Source organism: Eumetopias jubatus, unplaced genomic scaffold (assembly GCF_037043125.1).
Source record: "Eumetopias jubatus isolate StellerSeaLion01/CBP00866 unplaced genomic scaffold, mEumJub1_p1.0 scaffold_11, whole genome shotgun sequence".
In the NCBI taxonomy this organism is placed as follows: domain Eukaryota; kingdom Metazoa; phylum Chordata; class Mammalia; order Carnivora; family Otariidae; genus Eumetopias; species Eumetopias jubatus.
In genome coordinates, this window is record NW_028274817.1 from 14,963,444 (window position 1) to 14,990,535 (window position 27,092).

Here is a 27,092-nt window from a genome sequence, read left to right on the forward strand (position 1 = left end):
TGGCCTTTTTTCTGGCTTATTTCACTTAGCACAATGTTTTCGAGGTTCATCCATGTTGTAGCATGGATCACTACATCATTCCCTTGCATGGCCAAATAATATTCCATTGTGTGGATATACAATTTGTTTATCCAATAATCTTTTGTTGGACATACGGGCTGTTTCTTCTGTTGGGCTATTCTGAATAAAGGTAAAATTTCCATTTGCCTGCGAGTGTCGGTGTAGACATGATTTCATTTCTCTTGGGTATATGCTAGGCCATTGGTAATTCTGTGTTTCTTATCTGAGGAAGTGCTGGACGGTTTTGCAAAGTGTCTGCACTATTTTACAGTCCTATAACGTATGAGGGTTCCCGTTTCTCCATATTCTCTCCAGCACATGTTAATTTCTGTTTTGTCTTGTTTTTTGGCTAGCCTAGTGAGTGTGAAGTGATACCTTATTGTGGACTGGATTTGCATTTCCCCAGTAACTAATGACGTTGAGCATCTTTTCATGTGCTTGTTGGCCATTTGTATATCTTCTTGGAGAAATCTCTATACAAGTCCTTTGCCAATTTCTAAGTTGGGGTTTTGATTTTTGTTATTCAGTTGTAAGAGTTCATTATATATGTGGGCTATTAGAATAAGCAACTGATTTTTGCCAAAGACACCAAGACAATTCAGTGAAGAAAGGAAAATCTTCTTCACAAATAATCCTGGGACAGCTGGGTAAGCACATGCAAGGGATAAAAAAGGACTCTTACCATACAAAACTTAGAATGGATCAAAAGACCTAAATGTAGGTCCTAAAACTATAAATCTCCTAGAAAAAAACATAGAGGTGAATTTTCACGACCTTGGATTTGGCCCTGGTTTCTTACCTACAATTCCCAAAGCACAACTGACTAAAGAAAACAAATAGATAAACTGTGCTTCATCAACAATTTTACCATTTTTGCATCAATGGACACCAGGCGCCCCAGGGAGATGCGCGGTAGGCGGTGCCGGCCGCTCTGGGGCGTCCCGAGAGCCCCCTGCTGCGCCGGGTCGGGGACCCTGCGCTCACGTGGGCGCCCGCGCTGCCCGGCACCACAAGGTACATTGCCACAGCCCTCTGCGCCGCGCTTCCCGTCGCTCGAGGGGATGGCAGTGGGACTCGTCCCGAGCGTCGCGGCCCGTCGCGCCTCCGTTGGCTGTGAGCGGCGCGGCAACCCGGTGCGCGAAGCCGCCCCGCCGGGGACCCCGGAGGCCGAGTCAGACCGCGCGCGGCGAGGGGACAGGCCCGGGGAGGAGGTGACCGGACGTGGAGGGCTGCAGCGGTCCCGCTTCACCGGCGGCCGGAGGGGCGGGGAGGAGGGGGGGGGGGATGGTGGAGGACCGTCCCCGCCCGGCAGGGGGCGCAGGGACAGGCCGCGGCCCCACCGCCCGGCACACGCGTGTCCGCCGCGGCGCTGCTCCCCCGGCTCCACCCTCGCTCGGGTCCCCTGGTCGTGCCCCCCCACCCCCCCACAGCGCCTCCCCTCGTCCTCGGCCCGCTTCTCCACGCCCCACGTCCTCACTCGCGTGCCCACTTCCCCGAGGGCCTGTCGCCCCCCTCAGCCTCCCGGGGAGGGAGGGGGGGCTCTGTCCCGGGAGCCGGCACCCCAGTCCTGCTGAGACGGGCTGGGGCCTTCAGTCCGGCACAGTGTCCGCAGCCGCCGCCCGCCCGGCTTTACCCCACCCCGCTGAGGGGCCCGGCCATGCACACCTCGGGGGGCAGTGAGAAGAGCCATTACCTTCAGGAGGCTTGGAGGGTATTGGTACCAGACAGAGAACCGGTTCCCAACTCAGGTTCAGCTCCTCGCCAGTGAAAAAGGAATACTCAAGAAAGAAGTAATAGGGGCGCCTGGGTGGCTCAGTCGTTAAGCGTCTGCCTTCGGCTCAGGTCATGATCCCAGGGTCCTGGGATCGAGCCCCACATCGGGCTCCCTGCTCCGCGGGAAGCCTGCTTCTCCCTCTCCCGCTCCCCCTGCTTGTGTTCCCTCTCTCGCTGTGTCTCTCTCTGTCAAATAAATAAATAAAATCTTTAAAAAAAAAAAAAAAGAAAAGAAAGAAGTAATAGTGGGAAAGGAAAGGTTGCTTTATTCAGGAGGTCAGCAGCCTGGGAGGATGGTGGGCAGAGGTCTCAAAGACCATCTTCCCCATGCAGCGGGAGCCTGGGGGTTTTAAACGGGAAGGCTTGGGAAAGGTGGGGGGGCTGTGCACAGGAGAAGCAGGTGCCCTGGTGGTTAGTCCTATATTGACCTGTCCTTGGACAGACTTGCTGACATCAGTGGGGGCTGTTTTCCAAAGCAGTCAGGCCTTATCTTCTGGGAAAATCTAGTCCTTCACTCCTCAAGGCCAGTGGGCTGCAAATCTCAAGGAAAGTAGGTTAGTTCCACTACAGTCCAAGAGACTTAGGTCAGTAAGCAAGGAACACCTAAGCTTAAAGCAAGTTCACCCTTGGGCGCCTGGGTGGCTCAGTCGTTAAGCGTCTGCCTTCCGCTCAGGTCATGATCCCAGGGTCCTGGGATCGAGGCCCACATCAAGCTCCCAGGGAGCCTGCTTCTCCCTCTCCCACTCCCCCTGCTTGTGTTCCCTCTTTCGCTGTGTCTCTCTGTCAAATAAATAAAATCTTAAAAAAAAAAAGCAAGTTCACCCTTAAGATGGGTTGGAGTGCTGTTACAAAGTAACCTTCCCATATTAAAATGCTGTGTGCTCTAAATGATATTCTCATGAGCCTCAGAATGAAAAATATGGGTATCCTCAATTTCCCTAGGGCTCGAACCCTGTTCTTAAACAATGTCTTTCACCAGGGTAGCAACTAGGTTTTCCAGGGGGACACAGCCGGTGTCTGCTCAAATGCCTAGGGACAGGACTCTCCGTTCCCCGAGAGACCCACTTCTATCTACATCACCGGTCCCTGGCTTTTGTTTCAGGTTAAAGGTGGACGAGATGTGACCTGCCGTGAGATCTCACCACCTCCCAGGCTGTGCGAGCTGCCGCATTCCACATTACCATGCATGGAATCCCCTGTCCCGCGTAACTAACCCAAGAAAGCTGCTTGGTCATAAAAACGAATCAAACCATAGGAGTGAAAATGCAGCTTTTATTTTAACAGTGGACGCAAGGCTATTGTTATTCTAAACCTGTTTGTTTGCACTTTCCAAAATTGCGCACAGGCCTAAGCAGGTACGTTATGTGACTTTTTGGCAAGGGCCATCTCCACCCTGGTGTGGCTCGTGTCAGCATCCACAGCCAGTTTGACAGATCCAGATCATTTCTGTGGCTTCCTAGTTGCCTACCAAGTAAAAAGCTCAGCACGTTTTCCAGGCCAGGGTGGGTTTTAAGTATGCATCTGCCTTCCTCTTGATGCTCGGGATGGGTATGCTGGGATGGACTTCAGAGCGTCCTTTCTCCATGATTCGCTGGTGCTCCAGATGGCTTTGGAAAGAGCACAACAGAGGAAGCCTGAAAAAGTTGAGTAAACCCAGCTGATCCAGTGGGCCCCAGGGCTTCTCCCCCCTGCCACCTCCCCACCACACACATTGTCCAGAGTAGTCAGAGGATGTTGCTCTGGGTCACCATCTGGGGCACACATCTTGCCTATTGAGAATAGTGCTGCTATGAATATTGGGGTGCTAATATTTCTTCGGAATCCTGATTTCAGTTCTTTTTATTATTTTTTTTAATTTTATTTATTTAACGGAGAGAGAGAGAGCACAAGCAGGGGGAGCTGCAGGCAGACGGAGAGGGAGAAGCAGGCTCTCCGCTGAGCAGGGAGCCTGACGCAGGGCTCGATCCCAGGACCCTGGGACCGTGACCTGAGCCGACGGCAGATGCTTAACCGACTGTGCACCCAGGCGCCCCCTGATTTCAGTTCTCTTGGATGACTACCAAGAGGTGGGATTCCTGTATCATAGGGTAATTTGCTCTTTAATTTTTGAGGAACTTCCGTACTGTTTTCCATAGAGGCTGCACCATTTGGCGTGCCTAATAACAGTATATGAGAGTTCCAATTTCTCTCCATCCTTGCCAACACTTGCTGCCTTTTGTTTTTTTGATAATAACCATCCAAACAGGTGTGAGATGTTATCTCATTGTGGTTTTGATTTGCATTTCCATAGTGATTAGTGACACTGAGCATCCTTTCATGTACCTATTGGTCATTTGTATGTCTGCTTTAGAGAAATATTTATTTAAGTCCTTAGACCGTTTTTTTTAATTGGGTTATTAGGTGGTTGTGGTTTGGTTTGGTTTGTTTGTTTGTTTGTTTACTATTGAGTTATAGGAGTTCCTTATATATTTTGCGTTTTAACCCCTTTATCAGATAAATCATTTGCAAATTTCTCTCCTATTCTGTAGGTTTTTTACTCTTTTGATGGTTTCCTTTGCTATGTAGAAGCTTTTTAGTTTGACTGAAGTAATTACTATTGACAAATGGTGATTTCTTTTTTTTTCTTTCAGTAAGTTGTTTATTGTAAGATAATTTACAAACATCTTGCTGTCTTTAGTAGTTTAAACAATGGACCAACAATTTCTTCTGACAAGGTCAGCAGTAAGCTAAAAATAAAATCAGCTGGCTGAATTTTCCTTCTTTATCTCTTGTCTGAGGATGAAACTTGGTTTTCATTAATCCAGAGCTGCTGCACCGGAAATGATTTCAGTCAACTCCTTCGTGATGACAGCCTGGCGGGTGCGGTTGAACGTCAAGGTCAGTTTGTCAATCATCTCGGAAGCGTTCTTGCTAGCGTTGTCCATGGCCGTCATCCTGGCACTTTGCTCACTCGTGGTGGATTCCTTTAGAGAATAGTAGATGATGTTGGCCAAATTGTATTCTTGGTAATTCTGCAGCACGTCAGCATCAATATCATCATAGATACTCATGCTCTCAGCACTTGCAACGGTTTCAAGGGAAAAGATGGGCTTTTCTTCTGTCTTGTAGGAGATGACAGACCTGAACCGATTAAAGATGATAGACCCTTCATCAAATTCATATCCGGAATTTAGTAGTTCAAGGGCAATGACGGACGCATCCCCAAAAGTAGGAGGTTTTCTTCCCACTTCTTTGAAGGACACCAGAAACTGGTCAGAGTGAGTCCTATGAAGTATACCCCTGATTTTATCACCAATTCCAACAAGCATGACTTCTTTCCCAGCTGCCGTGAGCGTGGCCACCTCACTTTTCATCTGTTTAGCAACCGAGGAATGAATAGCACCACAGAGCCCTCGATCTGAGGACACACCAATAAGAAGGTGTTTCTTCTTGTCTTCAGGCACCTTAATATCAGCTTTTTCATACAGAGCCAAAGATCCTGTCCCATATACTCGAGCTGGTTTCAGCTCCCTCTCAGCTCGGGCATATTTTGCTGCCGCTACCATTTTCATAGACTTGGTGATTTCCTGGATGTTTTTGATTGACTTTAGTCGCCTGGTAATATCTTTTAAAGTTGCCATATTTCGAACCTGGATCCATTGCGGCTGCACGGCGCAGCCCGAGAGCCCTGCGACGCCCGCCCGAGAGAACATGGTGGTACCGGCCCGGCTTCACAAATGGTGATTTCTTGATATCATCAATCCTTCTACATGTATTAGTTGGGTATCTACTATAAGGAAGACCTCCCTCTTCTCCCCCATTGACTGATCCATTCATTTATATCTGTCACTGTGGACTCATGTCCCTACTTGTTCAGAGGTTTATGATATGTTACTGTCATTATCCCACATTTGGCGCACGGGAGCCCCTTCAAACTGGCTTCTGTGCTATCATTCTTAGAGTGCTTCTTTACTTTCTGGAACAACAAGGTGTTCCAGGCTCATCTTGTTTCCCTGCCCCAGCTGGGGAATCAGCCATTTGTCCAAAGACTCCTGGTTCCTTTTGGTGAAAATTGCGGTGTTTTTGAAACCAAGATCTACAAGCTAGGTGCGCTTGCTGGTATTGGGGTGTAGTGGCTTTCTCAGTGGGCAGTGCTAGGATATGTGTATGTCTAGATGAGTGTGTGTGTGTGTGTGTGTGTGTGTATGTGTACACATACATACAAACATCGTATATATACATATATACGATTGAATAGTGCCCCGCCCCCCCCATGCATGTCCACTCAGAACCGGAGAATGTAACTTTATTTGGAAATAGAGTCTTTGAAGTTGTAAGTAGTTAGGGATTGAGATGAGAGCATACCGGGCTAGGGTGGGCCCCCAATCCAATGACTGGTGTCCGTACAAGAAGAGGAGAACACGCAGAGGAAAAAGCCACGTGAGGACAGAGGCAGAGATTGGGGTTATTCAGCTATAAGCCAAGGAATGCCTAAAATTGCCAGGAGCCACCAGAAGCCAGGAAGTCAAGAAAGATTTTTAGAGTATTCAGAGGAAGCACGGCTCTGTTGACATCTCGATTTCAGACTTCTGGCCTTCGGACATGTAAGAGAATAATTTTTGTTGTTAGACACCCAGTTTGTGATCATTTCTTACAGCAGTCCTCGGAAACTGACAGAGCATCCACAACGTCAAAGCAAGACCTCCAGTTCCAGTGCCACAGCAGAGTTCGTTCTAGTCTTCCCCCTTTCCACATTAGCACCTCCCTTCTCTAATGAGGCAAATCTAGGTCTCGTTTTATTCATTCCCCTGTATGGACTCAAACCAATCCTGCTAGCCTGCTGCCTGACTCCTGTGTAAGCTCCGAACCCCCACTCAGGCCTGCCACCCCCCTTCTCTGGCACCATCCGGCCTTATACACAGGCCCCGAGCCCCAGCCCTCCCACTCAGACCTACCTGCCATACCTGTGTGCCCAGCTCATTTGGGGAAGGGCCTGGATATTGTTTCAGTCCAGAGGCTTTCAGTTCACGTGACAGAGATCCAACTAAAACTAGCTTATGAAAGCTGTCTCACCAAATGGAACCCCATTTGAGAGAGTTGGCCTCAAGCGCAACTGGGATGAGTAACTCAGCATTGTCCCATTTTGCCAGGCTTGCTTCTACGCATCTTGAAGCTTCCCTTAAACATGTACCACTGATTCTTCTGCTCTGCTCCCATATTAACCTGTACATATCTGTTTGTTGCTGCACTTAACACCTTGCCATAAAATTATCTGCTTAATAGTTAGCCCTCTCCTACTAAACTGATTTTCTGAGGACTGGAACTCGGTCATCCTCCGTACCTATCATATTCTTAAGAACAAAAGAAGCCCCTGAAGATGATGAAAGGAATGAATCACTGTGGGTGGGAGGCAGTCTAGGAGAGTGAATAGGGTTGACAGCATCGAAAGTTCTAGTGAGTTTAAATGGGCGGCCATGACCTGTTGGCTAGGAAAACAGGGAAGCAAGGCTAAGAAGGCCTTCATTCCCTTTTCATGAGCTGTTCCCCCAGTCTCCCCACCCGGGTGCTCAGGACCCAGATCTGGCTGTCACCCCCATCCCCCCACATTCAGCCAATCACCAGGGCCTGTGTCTCCTGCCTCCTAGAGCCTCTCAAACCCTTGCCTTGTGTGCTCACACCACCGCCCTGATCTCAGCCCACCTCTCCCATCTGCAGCAGCCTCCTTGCTAGTTTCCCTGTCCCACATCTCGTCTCCCCAAATGCCCATTCAGGAGTCCGAGGGAGCTTTCTAAAAGGAATAGCTCACCTGTACCTCTCAACAAGAGCCTGTGGCTTCCCGTGAGTGTAGACTGAGCTGCAACTCCCTCAGGCGCATTACCAGACCTGCCATTACCGGGCCTCTGCCCTGCATTCCAGCTTGCCCTCCAGCCCCTCTGCACTCCGCTCCTCAGGGCTTTCTAGGAAACATCCCTGCTGCCTGGGATGCTATTCTTAACATTCTTGCACGCCTCCATGTGACAGGCTGGCAAAAATGTTCTCTTACCATCTCGGTTGTTTTTTTGTTTTTTTGTTTTTTTCCCTAAGCCCCAAAGGCCAAGGACAAAACGGAAGTGGCAAGTACTCTCCCATTCTCAAGTTATCTTGACCCGGATCTCATACCATCTGTAACAGAAATCAAATCCAGGTGAAATGTGATCTCAATGTGCAAGGTAAAATAAGACAACTTTAAAAGGAAGATGTAGAAAAGATGTTCCTGATCTTGGGGTTGACAAAAATTTCACCAGGATTCAAACAGCACTAATAATAAAGGTGGGGAGAGATATATTGGCGTAGGTCACAACCAGGAACTTCTCTTCATCGAGGTACGCTAATGAGTGAGTGAAACCACAAGCCACGGAGTGGGAAAAGGGAATTGTGGTACATTTTGCCAGTATCTAGATAAGGTGAATAAATGTAGATTACAGGACGCGCTCCTAGGGCACGCCCTACAAACGAGACTCTTATTCTCTATAGCCTTGGTAAGTCAGTCTTCAAGAAACTAGATGAACTTCACCGGCGCCTGCGTGGCTCAGTCGGTGAAGGGTCTGCCTTCGGCTCAAGTCATGATCCCAGGGCCCTGGGATCGAGTCCCGCACCGGGCTCCCCGCTCAGCGGGGAGCCTGCTTCTCCCTCTCCCACTCCCCCTGCTTGTGCTCCTTCTCGCTCTGAAAAATAAATAAATAAATAAAATCTTTAAAAAAAAAAAAGTGACTGTGACACATGATGTACCTGGGAGCCAAGGGAAGTGATCTTTGCCACTGTTAGGGAGGCATCTGCGTTGCTCCAACACCCAGTTAGTGGGAACAAAACAGGAAGAGCGTATGTTTCCACATGACTTAAATATCGCATAGATCGAGGTCAATGGGGCGCATCCCTGTTTACTGAGAAGCTGGCCCTAAATCTGGAAGGATTGCTTCTCACTTACACCTATGTCGTGGTTGGCGTTGGACAAAGACATTTTCATCATAACAATTAAACAGATCTAGGACAGTGGTAAGAGTCGGTGAATACTCTAGAATTTGCATGCCTTGGAAGATGGGTTTGAAACGGAGTAAAACATAAAGCTGTCCTTAGGAATAAGGTCTGGCAAAACTGTTCTTCCGAGATAGCCTCGTGCAGGTGAAGGATTTATGAATGAGCGTTGATTGATGGGGTGTAGGAGCTGTTTCCCTCAACCTTTTGTCGGAGGATTCTTCTCTCAAGTGAGCAGCTTGGTGCATCGTAAGACCTGCTTGCTTTACGAGCTTGTAGAACAATGACTACACTTGCAGGGACTCTCCCTTCTGTGTTTTTTAAATGATTAACAAGGCTTGATCTCTGTCTGTAGCTTTCCCCACAATACTCGCAGATAAATGGTCTCTCTTCAATGTGCGTTTTCTGGTGCAAAATGAAGACCCCTCTGCCGGCTGAAACTTTCCCCACAACTGGGCTATTTATGGGGCTTTCCTCCTGCGTGCATCTTCTGATGTCTCATAAAACTTGATCTATCACAAAACCTTTTCTTATAGTCAAAGCGCTGGTTCGTTTCTCGCGGGGGATAGGCTCTCTGGTGTGCTATGAGGTGGGACCCCTGAGTGGATGGCTTGTTACATAGAGAGCATTCATAGGGTGTCTCCCCTGTGTGAACTTGACGGTGCCTAAAGAGGTCTGCTTTACGAAGGACTCTTTTCCCACATTCCAGGCACTTGCGAGGGAACTCTCCCCAGGGAATTTGCAGGTGCTTATTGAGTAGCTTCTTTTCAGCAACACATTTCCCACACTGCATACGCTGGGGTGCCTTCCCTCTGGGACTGTTTTGCTCCTGGGCTGTGGGGGCTGAGAGGTCTTTCCCGCTTGGAGCTCTCGGCTGTCTCTCGAAGAGAGAGGTTCTGAAGGCGGACAGGTATTGTGCAATCTCTGGGTAGCTGTTCTGCTGGGATTCCCAATGGATTCGTTACCCGTTCGGAGAATTTGGGCACATTGGGACCAAGAAGCACATTTCCATCTAAAGAAACAGCAAATGGATACATGCCCTCCAGTTTTTTTTTTTCTGCTTTGACATCTTTTCTTCATTTTCTCCCCCCCCCCCGCTCCCCGTTATCAAAATCTGAGGGAAGGAATAAAAATCACAGATGTCACCATGTTCCCAGGAGAGCGGACATGGGGACTAAGAAGAGATCCTCAGCAGTTTGTGGGAAGACAGAAACTCTCAAGTGGCACCCTGAACCTCTTTACCCCGGGATTAAGGTTGAACCTCTCTTTCTCCCCGAGTGCCCGATGAACCCTCACCCACCTATCCTGGGGGGTGGTGGTCTTGGAACTGTTCTTTCACTTTCTTGGAATCCTGCAGTTCCTGGCACTTCGGCTCTTCTCTGTGCTCCACTGGGCACCCCGGGTCAGGCTTTGGTCTTGGCTCTCCTGGGCAGAGGAGAGACGGGAGGAGGGGTGCATGGAGTGGCCACGGGTTTCTCCCGAGTCCTGGCTGCTTCCTGGCCACATGGCCTCTCAATAGCTACCTATTTCCTTCTCACGGTTTCCTTCTCACGGTTGCCTCGCCAGGAGCCTCTGACATGTCATTTTTGTTGTTTTGTTTTTGTTTTTTAGGATAAGAACAAAACCCAAGTGGATGGAACTAGAGGGTATTATGCTAAGCGAAATAAGTCAGTCAGAGAAAGACAAATACCATATGATTTCACTCCTATGTGAACTTAACAAACTTAACGGAACTTAAACAAAACTTAACAACTTAACGGAACTTAAACAAAACAGGATCACAGGGGGAAGGGAGGGAAGAATAAAATAGGACGACTTCAGAGAGGGAGACCAACCGGAAGAGACTCTGAACTCCGGGAAACAAACTGAGGGTTGCTGCAGGGGAGGGGGTTGGGGGAAAGGGGTCACTGGGGGATGGGCATTAAGGAGGGCATATGATGGAATGAGCACCGGGTGGTATATGCAACCGATGAATCACTAAATTACCTCTGAAACTAAGAATACACTATATGTTAATTAATTGAATTGAAATAAAATTAAATTAAATTAAAAAAAAAAGAACAAGACCCAAATGAGGGGAGGGGAAGATCCCACTGTGGGATCTTCAATCTGTGGAAGGAGAGCGAACCAATTCTGGGGTGATGTCAATGCACATCATTTTGAGAGTGGATTTAGGCGAAAGCCAGAACACGAAGCGGCTCTGCCTCCAGAGCTGGCTAACAAAAACAGAAACGCTGGCTTGCTGACTGCCACGGGAGGAAAGTGCAAGGCCGGCTCCCGACCCTGTCGTTAGTTTGCGCCCCCCAGCCTGTGCCCACAGCCCCTGTCAGCTAAGGCCACTAACCATCTCCTCCGGCCCGTCCCCCACCCTCCTGACCTCAGTTCCATCCTCTACTCTCCTACCTCCCGTAAAACACCATCAGGAATGCCGAATGAACGTGATGCTTGTTAAAAAAGGTGTGCACAGAGAGCAGCCCTCCTTATGTCTGCCAACCTGGGGAAAACAGCCACGGCGCTCATCACAAGACAAAGCTGGTGAGCGAAAGCAGCAACTGGCTCTCTCCTAGGTTGTGCCGGGAGCATAAATGGACACAATCATTTGGGAGGACATTTGACCATGTATATGCCCACTGACCAACCGTTCCTATTCTAGAAATTTGTCCTACCAACACAGGCCCATAGAAGGATGCTCCCTGTGTTTTATAGCTTTGGCCCCAGGGTATTTTGGTCAACAGCCAGAAGTCATGGCTCTATGCCTACTTCTGTTGGTGAGTCTCTTCTCCTCATCTTCATCACCAGCCAGTCTGGGTTACCACATAACCAACCACCAGATGGGTTGTTCTAGAAATGAGCCTAAGTGCACAAACGCGCCCTCTTGTATTGGCCCCTCGGTTGTTCATCTCTTCCCTGCAGGCTGAGATTCCTTAGCTCCCAAGCCTGCCGTCGGTGCCAAACTCAAACTCTCACACATCCAGTGATTTAAAAATTAGCCCCCAGGGGCGCCTGGGTGGTTCAGTCGGTTAAGCGGTTAAGCGTCTGCCTTTGGCTCAGGTCATGATCTCAGGGTCCTGGGATCGAGCCCCATGTTGGGCTTCCTGCTCAGCGGGGAGTCTGCTTCTCTTTCTCCCTCTCCCTCTGCCCTTCTGCCCTTCCCCCTGTTCATGCTCGCTCTCTGTCTCACGTGCACTCTCTCTCTCAAATAAATAAATAAAATCTAAAAAAAAAAATTAAAGTTTACCCCAGAAGCACACTGTTAGCCATTTAGACCATGCCTACTTTGCATATCACAGAAAACTTCACCCCCCATCTGCCAGCCATTGAAAAGATGGAGCTTTTTTTTGTTTTGTTTTTTGTTTTTTAATTTCTTTTTATTAGTTAACATAGTGTTACATTAGTTTCAGGTGTACAATATAGTGATTCCACAATTCTATGCATTTCTCAGTACTCACCACTGTAAGTGCACTCTTTTTTTAAATTTTATTATGTTATGTTAATCACCATTCATTACATCATTAGTTTGTGATGCGGTGATCCACGATTCATTGTTTGCGTATAACACCCAGTGCTCCATGCAGTACGTGCCCTCCTTAATGCCCATCCCCGGGCTGATGCATCCCCCCTCCCCGCTCCCCTCTAGAACCCTCAGTTTGTTTCTCAGAGTCCATCGTCTCTCACGGTTCGTCGCCCCCTCCGATTCCCCCCTTCATTTTTCCCTCCCCGCTATCTTCTTCTTTTTTTTAAACATATAATGTATTATTTGTTTCAGAGGTACAGGTCTGGGATTCCTCAGTCTTTCTATAACCCCACGCCTCTGCAACCCTTCAGGATTCTCTGGCCCATCAGCTGCCCGGTGTGCTACTGGGCTATAAGATCATAAGAGACACAAGTCCTCTCTGTGAGCCCTTACTCCCTGGGGAGTTCCCTTGTCCTCCCTTTGGGACTCTGGACTTCTCCAGCAAGCAAACCCCACAGTTGCCACAAACCTTGTGCTCGCTGCTGCCACCTCCTGGTCATATCTTTTTCCTTGCCATCCCCAGATCTCTCAGACCTTCTCCAAGTGGTAAGAAGGATGGGATTTTGGTGATCAGGAGGTGGATATGAGGACCTCCCAGTCAGTAGGATGAAGCATATTATATCACCTTAAACAGCGATGAGAAAGGGGTCGTTGCCTTTGTTCCCACTAGGTGTATTTTATTTTTTGAATTCATCCTATATCTCGTTGAATATACTGGACCTTCCTGTGCTTTAGAGAGCAAAGTATTGCAGCCAAGAACAATATTGCTGCTGGGCATCATATGTGATCTTGGTACTTGGCGCTGTTGCTAAGAGGAGCAAGTTAGCATGGGGAATGGGGATGCACATGCAGAAAGATTTATATTTAAATATGACTGGCTAGGTTCTGCCGCTGGTCGCAGGCATATACACAAAACACAGATTTTACACACCTTGATGACAGACCAGAGATGTAGGTCAGGCAAAGACTGGAATATAAATAACAATATTTTATATAGTTTGGCTTTGACCATAATAGATACACATACGTACTTGTGGGTTTTTCCTCTGTCACTGCTATTTTTTTAAAGTAGGCTCTACAGCCAACGCGCGGCTCGAACTCACAGCCCTGAGATCAAAAGCCACAGGTTCTCCCATCTGCATGAGCCAGCCACGCACCCTTCTCTGTCACCTCAATTAAAAACGAGACAGAGTCCGTGTCTTCTACATGCCCAGGACTCATTACAGTAAGCTACAGAATAGGGTACCTGGACGAATTGATTAAATGTAGAAAGGGGCACAAAGTTTGTTGCCAAGCAGCCCACCATAATGGTAGGAGTTGAATTCTACGGGAGTTATGGCACTGTATAGACAATGTACAGTCCTAGTGTTAGGTGTGCAAGGACCAAGCCATTGCCTCCAAGGAGAGCGTGGAGTCCCGCCTGTGCCTCCCCCATAGTGGGCCAGGGACCTGGAGAAGAGAGGTGGCACTCCGAACAGAAACCAGAAGAGATGGGGACGGGGCGGGGGGAGCCAGAGGTAAGCACTGGAGGGAGAATTATCTGTTAGCTTCAAGAGCAAATGGGTCAGAGTGTCTAGATGTTCTCAGATGGCCAGAGAGGGCCCTGGAAAGCAGGGAAGCCAGACAAAGTCACTGCAAGTTTGAAAGAGCTTGGAATCCACATAAAATGGCCATTTCTGACATGTTTTCTCCCAGGCTCTGCCCAGAGGACCTCGTGCTTTCTTACTCTACACCATCCCCCAAAGACCTCGACCATCTTAGAAGCTTCTGTCACCTTCTCTGAGCCTTTGGCTTGCACATCTTTATCCCAAACCCCAATCTCTCTCCTGAGCTCTGATTCCACATTGGCCACCTGGAGACCCATAAGCCTCCCAAATTCCTCATGTTCAAATCGAAACTCACTTTGACCCCCGCCCTCCAAATCTGACTCTCTTCTTGTGTTCTACCCAGTTCACGAGCCAGAAACCCGGATGCTGTTCTCAACGTTCTCTTCTCCATCACCCGAAGCCCAGCCGAGCACCAAGTCCTGAATTTTACACAGGCCACTGAGCTTTTGAATTGGTGCCCAAAGCTGTTCGTGACCCAGGACGCTGCTTCTCTCTCCAGCCTCTTGAGGGCCGCTCAAGCTCCTCTGTGCCCCTCTCAGCACACATGCTGAGCATTCTGCCCAGAGCCCTCTCCCCTCCCCATTTCCCCCAGCCAGCAGCTTACTCCAACTCACCGCGTAGGTTTCCCTTCCTCCAGGACAACTTCCCTGTCTGCAGGGAAGGCAGCCCTCCTATAGACCCCCATAGCATTTGCCAGGCCTATTTACACCACATACAGGACCTACAGTCCTAGTTACATATCAGAGCAGTGCCTAGTTCTTAACACGTGCTTGTATCTATTGGTCGAATGAATAAACGTTAAGATGTGGAAAGGGACATGGTTTCAAAGCCCAGGCACTGGGTTGGTTATGGATCGACCAGATACCAACGTTTTGTAACTCGGACTATTCTCGGTATGTTCATTTTTCATGTCTCTTTGCTTTCTCAGCATTTCAGTGTCTTAAAAATGCCAACATGTTGAAGCGGTGCCTGAGAGAGTTAGAAAGGAGGTTTCTGGCCACACTTCGGCCAAAGTTCATGGGGGCGGGGAGAGCAGAGGGGTGTTGGGTAGAGACAGGAATTGTTGGTAGCACTGTGGGAGAATCCCCAAAGGAAAGTGAAACGCAGGAACACAGGAGCTACGAAGTCCAGCTGCCTTTCTCTGCCTGGACGTTCTCCTTCTAGTATAAACTCTAGGAGGGTCTGCAGCAGAGGTTCTCAGACTGTAGTGTATATAGGTCTCACCCAGAGAGCTTGAGAAAATGCACCCTAGGTGACCCTGATACACATAGGCTGCTTGCTACACTTGGAGAAATGCTCTCGTAGGTTCTGATCGAATGAGCTAGGTATTGGCTTTACACTCTGGTACGTGATTAAATCGTCTTCAAGGATCTGAAGCGAGTATATTCATAAAGTACCAGTCTGAACGAGGCTCTTAACGCTGTAAGAGCAACTAAGGAACCCACAACATCACAGACCCCATTAATTAAAATGTGCTGGCAAAATCAGCCTTATCTGCAGTGTCCATACTCTCCAGGGTTTCCTGCGTAACATTCTTCATCAAAATGTTCCTGAGCGGGGTCATTAGCTGAAGGGGTTTTGAATCCCATCTGATGTCCCGTGCTTTGTTCCCAGAGAGGCACCCCCCCTCCTACCCTTTATCGCAGCGGCCCGCTTCCATCCAGGACTCGGTGTTTCTAACCCACCCCCAAAGCTGGGGAGCTCTCGAGCTCTCCAACTACGAACCGCAGAAAGGAAGTCAACCCCTTGCCTTACCAGGGTCCAGGAAGGGCCGGCAATCCTCGGCAGCACCGTAGCCCAGTTCCGGCAGCCCCGCCTGGGGCATCCAGGCCTCTGCCACGGGGGCCTCCGGGGCGGGTCCCATCACTTGCAGTGGGGGCGACTCCAGGTGGATGTTTGGTGGTACGTGTGCCGGGCCCACTGGTACCAGCTCCTCCAACAGCATTTCCTGCCTATCGATCTGGGGGAAATGGCACAACCCGTCACTCTCCAGTCTACACCGGCACCGCCCGGTGCCAACAATGGGTGGGAGCCACCCACGTCGTTTTCATTGTCCAGGACCCGCATAAAACAAAGAAGACACTGGTGAAGTCAGTCCTGACGACACGCATGATTCCACCAATATGGCTGAGATACCACACTTTCAGAACGTAACCACTATGAACAAGTATTCATGAGACATCTCACCTACTTTATCTTTCGTACTCAGTCTTCTGAACGTGATGAGCATCTTACACTCACAGCACATCTCAGTTGGGACTAGCCACATTTCTAGAGCTCAAGAGCCACGCCTGGCTGGTGGCTACCATACGGGGCAGCGCCACGATTAGGCCACAGGCGGATAAAAATCCTATAGAGCAAGCCAAACCCAGGAGACAGAGAAAGGGAGGGCGCACCATAAACTCACTCTATCCTGGGGGGTCGGGGGGAGGCGGCAGGAAAGTCTGCAAGACTCTGGTTCGGGCGGGCTACCTGCAGAGCCCTATCAACACACAGTACCGAAGCCCTTCCTCCCTTCTGCCAAAGGTTCTGCCCTGTGCCAGGGGCTTCTGAGCAGGGGGCCCTGGCGCCGCCACCCAAGGCGGATGCGGCACGATGGCAGGTGGCTGTCAGGACCCGGCGGGCAGAGACAGGAGTGGGTATCATTCCCAGTGCGGAACTGTTCCGGGTCCCCACCAACTCTGGGGTGCCCCCGCAAACTTGCGTCGAGGGAGAAAGAACGTGTCAACCTCACCCTGGGGTGCGTATAGACACAAGACATTTCTGCATGATTTAGCACGACTTGCTACTTCTAGGAAAGCCCGCCTTTGGAACTCAAGCAACCACTCTCTTGCTCATTGCTCAGATTTACCGACACGTGTGGCCACTTTGGAAAACCACAGAGCAGCCGTGCCGGGGGCTGTCGCCGTCACAGTGAGTCTCTGCACAGGTGCGAGCACGTGACAACCTCGTGAGGTCTGCCGATGCGGTCCAGCCCCAACGTGTGTGTTCACATGCTTCCTCCACGATGACAAACTACATTCCCTTTCCTTTATATTCTTTCCGGGCTCCACTTGACTCGGGTTGGCAACATTTTCTTAGAAAGAGTCAGACAGGAAACATTTTAGGCTTTGTGGGCCACATTCAGTCTGTATCTTACTGTCTTTCATCCTTGTTTTTAAAAAAGCAACCCTTTGGGGGACACCAGGGTAGTGCAGTCAGTTAAGCATCCAACTCCTGGTTTTGATTCAGATCCTGATCTCATGGTCCTGAGATCAAGGCCCACATCAGGCTCTGCGCTTAGTGCAGAGTCTGCCTGGGATTCTCTCTCCCCTGCCCCTCCTGCTCGTGCTCATTCTCTCTCAAATAAATAAATAAATCTTTTTTTCAAAACATTTTCTTAAAGATTCTATTTATTTAGTTGAGAAGAAAGAGATGGAGAGCACAAGAAGGGGAGAGGCAGAGGGAGAAGCAGACTCTCCAGTGAAGGGGGAGCCTGATGGGGGCTTCATCCCGGAACTCCGAGATCATGACCCGAGCCAAAGGCAGATGCTTCACCCACTGAGCCACTCAGGCGCCCCTCAAATAAATAAATCAGTCTCAAAAAAATAAAAAATAAAAAAGCAAACCTTTAACAGGTTAAATCTGCTCCAGCTCCCGGGGCGTACACACACAGGCCGTGGCCAGATCTGACCAGCACCCCGCACAGCACGATACTGATGTTATTGGAGGATGGATGTGGGTAGGCTGTGTTCCCTTTGAATTCCATTCCAATGTATTTAAGGGGACACAACAGACTATTTGCTATAGGAGGGGACTGGGTCTGATACGCGGAGAAGCAAGCCATACACTGATCCGAGCAGAAGACAAATACAAAGGACCGGGCCGAGATCCTGGGGCCGAACAGGACACGGAGACAAACGTCTGACCCAGCGCCAGGGGCCTCTGCTCCTTCTCGGGGTCTCACCCCCAAGACGCCAAGGGCGATGCCCACCCTCGGCTCTGGTAGCCCGGCTTCTGGGCAGAAGTCTTCTCTCACAGACACGACCTTGCTCTGTGCTGCCGGCCCAGCAGCCCCATCCAGCTCTCTGTCTCCGTGGGCAGGATGCTGAGAACGGCTCCAACACCAGCAGCTCCAGGACTGGGTCCTTGGAGCGCGTGTTTGGCTCCAGCCGTGGACAGCAAAGCTCCCAGAGTCTGTGGAAAGCCCAGCGAGGCCCGGCTGCTTCTTCATGCTGGAGCTGCCTGGAGCGCAGGCGGAAGGCCTCTCAGTCCGCATCAGACTCTTGAAACCCGGAGCCCATCTTCAGCGAGGCCTGGATTGCACAAGCCACGGCCACGGCCCCCTTCTGGCGGGATGCGATGGCTCTGGAGCCCCAAGTCTCAGATGCCAGTCAGGGGGAGCCACCCATAGCTGAGGACAGGACAAAAGCAGAAAGGGGGAACAGCAGTGGTTACCCCAGGCCAAGCTCACCTCCCTTCACTTGCTCACTTTCCACTAGAGCCCTAAGCACAGCGGACGCTGAGGGCAAAGCCATGGACTCACCTTCTAGAGAAGTACACGGACACATCCAATTCTGCGGCCAGTTTCCAAAAGGTTCATAGCATGTCCAAGCCCATCCCCAGACCCTCAAGCACTGTGCTGCCCAAGAGGGTAGCCACTCCAGCCACGGGGACATTCAAGTCCAAAGTGATTAAAGTACACAATTCTGGTCCTCGCTACATTTCACATGCCCCCCAGCCATCAGTGCAGGACGTTCTCTCGAGCAGCTTGGCTCTAGAATTTCACCAAGGCTGAGAACACCTGCCTTAAGGAGGACCCACCACCCACGTGCTGGCATGACACCCCACTCCCAGTCTCATGTGGGCTGTCTCCTGTTTCTACAGATACACAGGACACAGAGGAAATGGGGAGCAATACTGACAACTCTGGTGAGTCACCCTGAAAGTCCATCTGGCTGAGTCACCTGCAGCCACAGACATCTTAGGTAGTTAGAGCCTTGCCTCCAAAGGCTACAGATCCTCAACCCTTCGTTCTTCTCCACTCAAGGGCTGTGAACTTCAGCCCACATCAGCCTGACCCTCGTCCTGCGATGGCATGTCAAGTGGCTTTCTCATGAGAATGATACACTGCCACAGGGCAGGCCACCAGCCATCTGGTCCGCATGAGTAACCAAGGACACTGATCACGTTCATGGCACTGTGTCCACGTGCTGTTCGAAGTCTCCCGTATATGGCAGGTCACGTAGCCCTCACCCAGAGCGAGGACGTGGGGACTAGTATCATGCCCTGAGTACAGAGGAGAGGACCGAGGTTGGAGGCTCAGGGGCACTGAATGACGTGTCCCAGGTCACACAGGAAATGCCAGAGGGAAATGGTGACGAGGCTCCAATGCACAGACCTTGCAATGCCCATATCTACAAACATCCAAATGTTCTAAGTGCAACGTCTGAGGCCACACTTGTGGTGACAGAGGTGGTGACAGAGGTGGTCACATACGTCTCCATAGGTCTAAAGACCTGTACCCACCCACGTGCTCTCCCTCTATTTGCTCTCACACAACTCGTGGACCTGGCCTCTTCCCTGGAGGGGATCAAGTGAAAACATCCTCATGACTCTTCCTGCCGGGTCATGGAAAACGACACTGTTCCCATCCCATCCCTGGGCAAGTGTCTGTTCTTGAAAGATTGATTTATTTATTTGAGAGGGGGAGGTGGCAGAGGGAGTGGGTGAATGTCAAGCAGACTCCTGGCTGAGCTGGAGCCTGACCTCACGACCCTGAGATCATGACCTGAGCTGAAACCAAGAGTCAGAAGCTCAACCAGCTGAGCCTCCCAGGCGCCCCACCCCGGCGCAAGTTTCTTAAAGGACACCCAGTGTCTCTCCTTGTACATCAGCTTCAGAAAATTTCCTGTGGTGGATCCAGCTGCGTGGAAGCGAACGGCAGCTGCCTGGCCTGGCACAGAGGAAGCGCTCAAGCAAGGTTACTGCTCCCCAGCACTCATTCCTAGAAAGTTCCACGTCCCCCCCCACCCCACTCCAGGCATCCAACCCTCCTCCCTGGAAGGCATCGGGGAACCCAGCCGGCTTGAGCTGTGGAACCGCCCTGACCCTGCTCAACCTCGCAGTTGGCCGCCCTCCCCAGATGGGCCCGACCCCTCCACCACATCCAGCAGGGCCCTGACTGTCCCGCCGGCCCTCCACCCGCCCTTCCGCAGGGACCCTCACTGCACCCCAGGGCTCCCGGCTTCCCCCCAAACAGGCCCGAGCGAGCCCGCGCTCCCACGGCCCACGGATAAAGAGGGTGTGTGCAAAGCGGACACTCGGGGAAAGGCGAGGAGGGACACGTCGCGGGAACTTCTAAAAGCCGGTTACACATCGGCCGCCCGGGGCGGGGGCACAGCCCCAGCGCGCTCCCCACGGGATGTCCCGGCGCCCCGACGGGCGCTCCGGGCTCCGGACACGCCCAGGAAGGCCCGGCAGGGCGCAGGGAGCGGCGGCGGGGACCCGCGCTGGACAGGGGCCCGCCCCCCGTCACTCGTCCCTGCACTCCTTGGAAGGACAGAGGCGCGTCACGGGTCGCGCCTACTCCCACTGCATCCCACGTCAGGGATGGAGGCGACCGGGTCCCGCGGCCTCGGGGAACGAAAGGGGCCCAGCTCCCCGGGCAAGCGTCTCTAGGACGCACAGGGCCGGCCAGGAGCCGCCCCTTTCATTCCCGCGCCCAGGGACACACAGGGTCCTGCCTTCTGTTCCTTTCCCGTGTTGGGGACGCACAGGGTACCGCTGCCGCTTCTATTCCCAGGCTCGGGACGCACAGCGACCCGCCTCGCGCCGCCCCTTCCATTCCTGCTCCCAGGGACGCACAGGGACCTGCTCCCGTTCCTTTCCTGCGTCCAGGGATGCACGGGGATGAGCCCCGCAATCGTCTTTCCATTGTCCGGCCCAGGGATGCACAGGGACCCGCGCCCCTTCCATTCCTGCGTCCAGGGACGCACAGGGACGATCCACGCGACGGTCCTTCCATTCTCCCGGCCACGGATACACAGGGACCCGCCATGCAGTGGCCTTTCATTCCCGGACCGGGGGACGCACAGGGACCCGCCACCCCTTCCATTGCCAGGCCCGGGGACGTGCAGTGGCCCTGTGCTGTCTCTCCTACCCGCTCCGCCCCACGGTCAGGGCTGGGGGCAGCTGTCGCGGGATGTGAGCCACCCAAGAGAGCCCCGCCACCCCCCCTTGGGGAGTCCGCGCTTCCGGCCCCAGGACTCCCTGCCTCCAGGCTCTCTGCTGCTGGGGCTGGGGCTGGGGCTGGGTCCGCTGCTGCCAGGGGTCAGTCGGTTGGCCTCCGCCTGATGGGAGCCGCTGAGGCCGGGCGGGGGAGTCCTGGCGGCACCAGGGCGGGGCCAGCGGGGGTCTGCCCCACGTGCCAGCTCAGCAGGAGGCGGGGAGGGGGTGAGGGGCAGGCCGGGCGGGGGCCCCACTATCTCCCAAATCCGCGCTCAGCACTCTCTACCTTCCACCGGGCCAGGGGAGAGGTTCTTGCGAGAGCCTGTTGAACATTTAGAGTTCTTCACCACACCTGGACGCCCTGAGGCGTTGGCTCTAGCTTGGGCTCCAATACGGGCATTTTAATAAGTGTTCCTGGGGATTTGGTCCATTATTGCGCTCAAATTTGCGTTTTTGAGCTTTTTTTTTTTTTTGGCTTATGGAACATGACCTGAAATTATGAGAAATGATTGACCAGTCAGAATACGGAATGATCTCACTTATATTTGTAATCTTAAAAGAGCCAGGGGCGCCTGGGTGGCTCAGTCGTTACGCGTCTGCCTTCGGCTCAGGTCATGATCCCAGGGTCCTGGGACCGAGCCCCTCATCAGGCACCCTGCTTGGAGGGAAGCCTGCTTCTCCCTCTCGCACTCCCCCTGCCTTGTGTTCCTGCTCTCGCTATCTCTCTGTCAAATAAATAAATGAAATCTTTAAAAAAATAAACTTTAAAAAAATTTTTTTTAATTTAAAAATTGCCAAACGCAAATAAACAATGGTATTGGGAGGGGCAGGGTTGCAGGAAATGGGGAGATATTGGTCAACAGGGACAAAATTCCCATTATAAGACTAATTATAACTTTAATAACTTAAATAATTATAATTTTATAGCTCATATAATTTTATAATTTTTATATTGTATAGCTTCATATAATTTTATAACTTTAAATAACTATAATTAATTATAACTGAGTTCTGACTATCTCATGTACAGGAGGTTGTCTCTAGTTAACAATATTGCATTATGCATACCTGAAAACTGCTGAGAGAGTAAATCTTAAATATTCTCACCACAAAGAATAAGGTAACTATGTGAGGTGACAGAGGTGGCTAACACTATTGTGATAATCATTTCGAAATATGTGCTTGTATCAAATCACGTTGTACACTTTATCGCATATAATGTTATATGTCCAGTAGAGCTCAATAAAGCCGGGAAAAAGAAAGAGGGAAGGGAAGGGAGAGAAAGGGAGAGAGAGAGGAAAAAAAGCGAATCTTCTGGCAGGGATCAAAGTCTTACATTTCTGTTTCACAAAAACTTAGCCACAAGTGAGAGGCTTCTGTTAAGGACTGAACCTGGGGGCAACCATGCATGCCCCCAGGAAGAGGACGGCTGGACTGTCTTCAGCAGCCCCAACAACAGAAACCCTGTTACTGCTTCTGCCTCTCCTCCCGCCTCCCCCTCCTGTGGGTGACAGGAGTTCCTGTCCCCGCGCCAAGCTCTGGATGTGCATTTCTGGTCATTCCATTTACTTTTGGTCCTGAAGCCTTCCACGCCCTTTTTCCTCTGTCTGGGATTCCCCACTGGCCCATGGAGATAGTTATCTCACTTTTAGCTGGGGATAGATCTTTTTTACTTCTTTATAAAATATAACTCCCACTTGCAACCGCACAGATGGAACTGGGGGGGGGAGGATTATGCTAAGCGAAAGAAGTCAATCAGAGAAAGACAAGTATCATATGATCTCACTCATACGTGGAATTTAAGAAACAAAACAGGATCATAGGGGAAGAGAGGAAAAAATAAAACAAGATGAAATCAGAGAGGGAGACACACTATTAGAGACTGTTAACTCCAGGAAACTGAGGGTTGCTGGAGGGAAGGACGGTAGGGAGATGGGGTAACCGGGAGATGGGCATGAAGGAGGGCACGCGATGGAATGAGCACTGGGTGTTACGTAAGACTGATGAATCCCCGACCTCTACCTCTGAAACCAATAATACATTATATGTTAATTACTTGAATTTAAATTAAGAAAATAAACAATTCTGCAATAAAAAAAAATGTAACTCCTGTATCATTGCCGTGGACTTTGAGGGAGATGGGAGGATTTTTCCTCATTGAAAGATGACCACCCTGATATGAATTGACCCCTTCTTCCCTCGTGTAACATAGCAGAAGTCAGGATTTGTATTATGATCGATGACATTTTAGGGAAAATGTGATATAGAATTGTACAGTTTGTTAATATTTGGTTTACACTATTCTATGTATAATTGGTCAGATTTGTAACATTTATCTATAATTTCTTTTGGTTTTGTCTGTTTCAAAGGTGGAGAAAAGCAGAATTCTTTAGCAAAGGACTGATCTGATGATATAAAGGTTGGATTGGTATGTATGTGTGTATATATGTATGTATTATAAGGAATTATCTTACAAGATGATGGAGGCTGAGAAGTCCCAACACCTGCAGTCAGCAAGCTGGAGACCCAAGAGAACCAATGATTAAGTTCCAGTCCACAGGAAAGAGAAGACGGATTGTCCTGGCTCAGGGAGTCAGGAAGAAGTTCCCTCTTACTTGGCCTTTGTTCTACTTTGGTCTTCAACTGCTTAGATGAGGCCCACCCACACTGGGGAGGGCTATGTGCTTTACACAGTCTACCAATTCAAATGTTCATCTCAACCAAAACTGCCCTCACAGACACATCCCAAGGAACGTGTGACGAAATGTCTGTGCACCCTGTTGCCCAGCACGCTGACGCCTAAAATTTACCATCACACCTTCCTGCACTGCAGTCCTTGCAGAGTGGTGCTCTTTTCTGTCTTCCTAAAGGATGGGCCAGTTTTAGGAATTGGGAAGAGACGGGCATCAAACAGAAAGTTTCACTGCCTTGTCCCTCCTAATGAGAGGTGCAAACAAGGGAAGGGTGACCGTGTGTGCGCGCTCATGTGTGTGCACGATCCTGTGTGTGTGCACGCACGCGCCCATGCACACGCAACCTTTGGTGCTGCCTGCAGTGCTCTCAGCCTCAGGCACCTGAACCAGGTTGCACTTCCAGTACCACCAATCCTGCTCTTGGCCACTTAGCATATCCTGTTTCCTAGGCTTCCCCAGACAAGGCTCAGCAGCCCTGGCATCCTCTTTTCTTTGAGTGCCTTGAATATGGAAATGCCATCGCAACCTGCAAAATCACACCAGGAAAACAAAATACCAGCCAGCCCTGCCGAATCATTGCTCCTTTAGAGAAGGCGCTAACTCACCTCCGTGTTGCTTTGCCCAAGTCCATCTGTAGCCGTGACTGGGTGATGGCGGTCTCTGCCCCTTCCTCACCAGCACTGTCACGGGACCCCACTGAGTCCGGAGGAGATGAACTAGAATCCTCCCAAGCTGGAAATGTTTGCACAGTTAGCAATTCACAATTAGTTAAATTAGATGTCTGTAATTCTTTAGTGGTTTTTTTTTTTTCTTCTCCATTGCATAATACACTGCAAGGTCTGTGCGCCTTGCTTGCCCTGTAATGTAGTGTCTGGTACACACGGTAGGTACTCAACAGATACTCGGTTTGCACAGACTGAGCCTTTCCGAACACAGATGGATGTCCCACGGAATGTTGATTTCCCACGAGGGGAGCTTTCTCCATAAAATTAATCCACACGAGGTCAAATGATGAGAAAAAAAATAACTATTGAATATCATTGCTGTCAGTTTGCACATTCCTCTCCCCTTTTTCTGGTTCCCTGTGCTTCTCAGTAAGAAGGAAAACCACAGAGCCTGCACTCCCCTTCTTAACCTTGGCACATTTGGAAAGTGGGTGAGAAGGCAAACTCCTTGACCTGATAATGAGAATGGTGGGAATGATAACCTTGGATATTTGTAAACTGATTCGTAATTAAAGTGTGATTTCATAGCCATAAACGTGACCCTAGAAGCCATCCAGGAAAGTGAGTAGAGCACGTACGATTACCTTAGCTCAGAAAGGCGGAAACCCAGGCTCGTTGGGGTAACGTGACTTGCTCCAGGTCTTGCAGGTCAACAGGAAACATGGACACCCAGTTCTCTGACCTTTGACTCTTATTCTAGCACCCTTTCCATCTGGCCGCACCACATCTTAGCACTTCACAGTGGAAGAAGTGAACACAAGTGCTTCCTACGAAAACCATGCGTATTCACGTGCCAGGGCTACCGTAACAAAGTGCCACAGACCAGGGCGGGGGGCTTACACAACAGAAAGTGACTATGCGATTCATGATGTCAGAGCTACACACCGAGTTAACACTGGTCTGGCTTCATAGAGCTCCTAAGCTCGGCCTGCAGGTCTGTATTGTCCTTATTTGTGTCAGACAGACATATAGAGGCCGTGACTTTCTTGCATCGGGACTCTTGATGGCTGACTCCCCTTTAGCTGTCCCTGCCTCTAATTTGGACCCAGGGGAAGGAGGGCCAAGAAGATGACCCACCCCCTCCTGGCTACATGGAGAACATAAAAACGGTTGGAGAGTAAGAGGAAAAATATGAAAATAGGGCTCGGGGGAGATAAAAAGGACGAGACCAAGGTATGTGACCAAAAAAGAAAAACATTCACAGCCTTATTACAAATCGTTGAGAGCTTGCTTGGAAAAACATGGAGGTGTGTGTTTATTTACCCGGCAGACATTCAATGAGCACCTTCTGTGAGCCAGGCATTGGCTGTGGACCAATGAATCAAATATGATCCTTGCCATCACAACAGACTGAGAGGTCCCACCAAATGAATAATCCAATGGAATTCAGTTTCTTAAGTACATCAGTGGTATTGCCACGTATCAATCATCCATCTTCAATTAGGTAGCAACAAGCAGAAAGTGTCATAAAATTAAATCAAAATAGTACTAGCCCCAACGAACAATTTTGAAAGGAAAGAAGGCACAATTTGTTGTTTGGGTTTAATGGTGGGGGGGCCTGACGAGTGCTGGTGTTTAGCTCTTTAAAGCATTTTCTGGCTTTCTCCTATAAGTCAGGTCCTGGGCTAAGTATTGAAGATGAAAACACCGAATGGAACACATTTACTCATTATAAAAGAGCACACAGGGGTGCCTGGGTGGCTCAGTCAGTTAAGCTTCTGACTCTTAATTTCGGCTCAAGTCATGTCTCAGGGTCAGGGGATCAAGCCCCACCTCAGGCCTCTGCGCTGGGCATGGAGCCAGCTTAAGATTCTCTCTCTCCGGGGTGCTTGGAAGGCTCAGTCGGTTGAGTGTTCAGCTCTTAGTTTTGGCTCCAGTCAGGACTCAGGGTCTGGGATCAAGCTCCGAGCTCAGCAGGGTGTCGGCTCCCCCTCCCCCTCTCCCTCTGCTCCTCCCCCCAGCTCTCTCTCGCGCGCGCGCACACACACTCTAAAATAAATAAACCTTAAAAAAAAAAGATTCTCTCTCTCCCTCTCCCTCTGCCCCTCCCTCTGTTCTTTCTCAAAAAAAAAAAAAGAGAGAGAGAGAGAGAGAGCACACAGTAAAATGGAGGCAGACATGTAAACTAGCAAACATATCTTATAAAGTGTGTTGTTCAAGAGTGGACCACAGAATGCTATCGGAGCACAAAGGACATTTTTAAAGCAAACTTGAAAGAAGGAAAGGGTTTCCCAAAAGACATGATGACCCTTCAAGTAAGTTTCAGAGGATGGTGAAAAGGAGTTAACTAGGTTTTATAGAAGGCAAAGAAAGATGAGTGGAGACATTCAGAAAAAAAGAACAGTTCTTGGGCAAGGCACAGATATTCAAAATAGTATGTTAAGAAGTTTGTTAGATAGACGTTAGATACACTTGTGGCTAAGTGGACAAAGATGAGGCTAGAGAAGTAGGCAGAGGCCAGATCAGGAAGTATCTTGTGTCCTAAACTAAGGCATTTGAACTTCATGCTGAAAGCACTGCA

The 27,092-nt window shown here is 50.1% G+C and overlaps 1 protein-coding gene and 1 pseudogene across 5 annotated transcripts in view; both read right to left on the reverse strand.

Annotated features, from left to right (window-relative positions):
- Nucleotides 1–3,002: 3,002 nt before the first annotated feature.
- ZNF75D (zinc finger protein 75D) overlaps nucleotides 3,003–27,092 on the reverse strand; it is a 55,412-nt gene continuing 31,322 nt past the window's right edge. The window contains exons 5-7 of one of the 5 annotated variants that reach the window (XR_015769421.1): nucleotides 24,452–24,578; nucleotides 15,700–15,904; nucleotides 3,003–3,440 (exon numbers count right to left, since the gene is read on the reverse strand). Coding sequence is in view for 3 of the 5 variants with exons in the window: in XM_088028636.1 (XP_087884762.1) it covers nucleotides 15,808–15,904; nucleotides 24,452–24,578 (224 nt within the window). In the remaining 2 variants the exon portion in view is untranslated. Of the gene's footprint in view, nucleotides 3,441–10,233; nucleotides 10,249–15,572; nucleotides 15,905–17,394; nucleotides 18,338–24,451; nucleotides 24,579–27,092 lie in introns of those variants that run through there. The other 4 variants (XR_015769422.1, XM_088028636.1, XM_028095758.2 and 1 more) reach the window with 4 other exon arrangements.
- Nucleotides 4,449–5,570, reverse strand: LOC114202511 (ATP synthase F(1) complex subunit gamma, mitochondrial pseudogene; annotated as a pseudogene).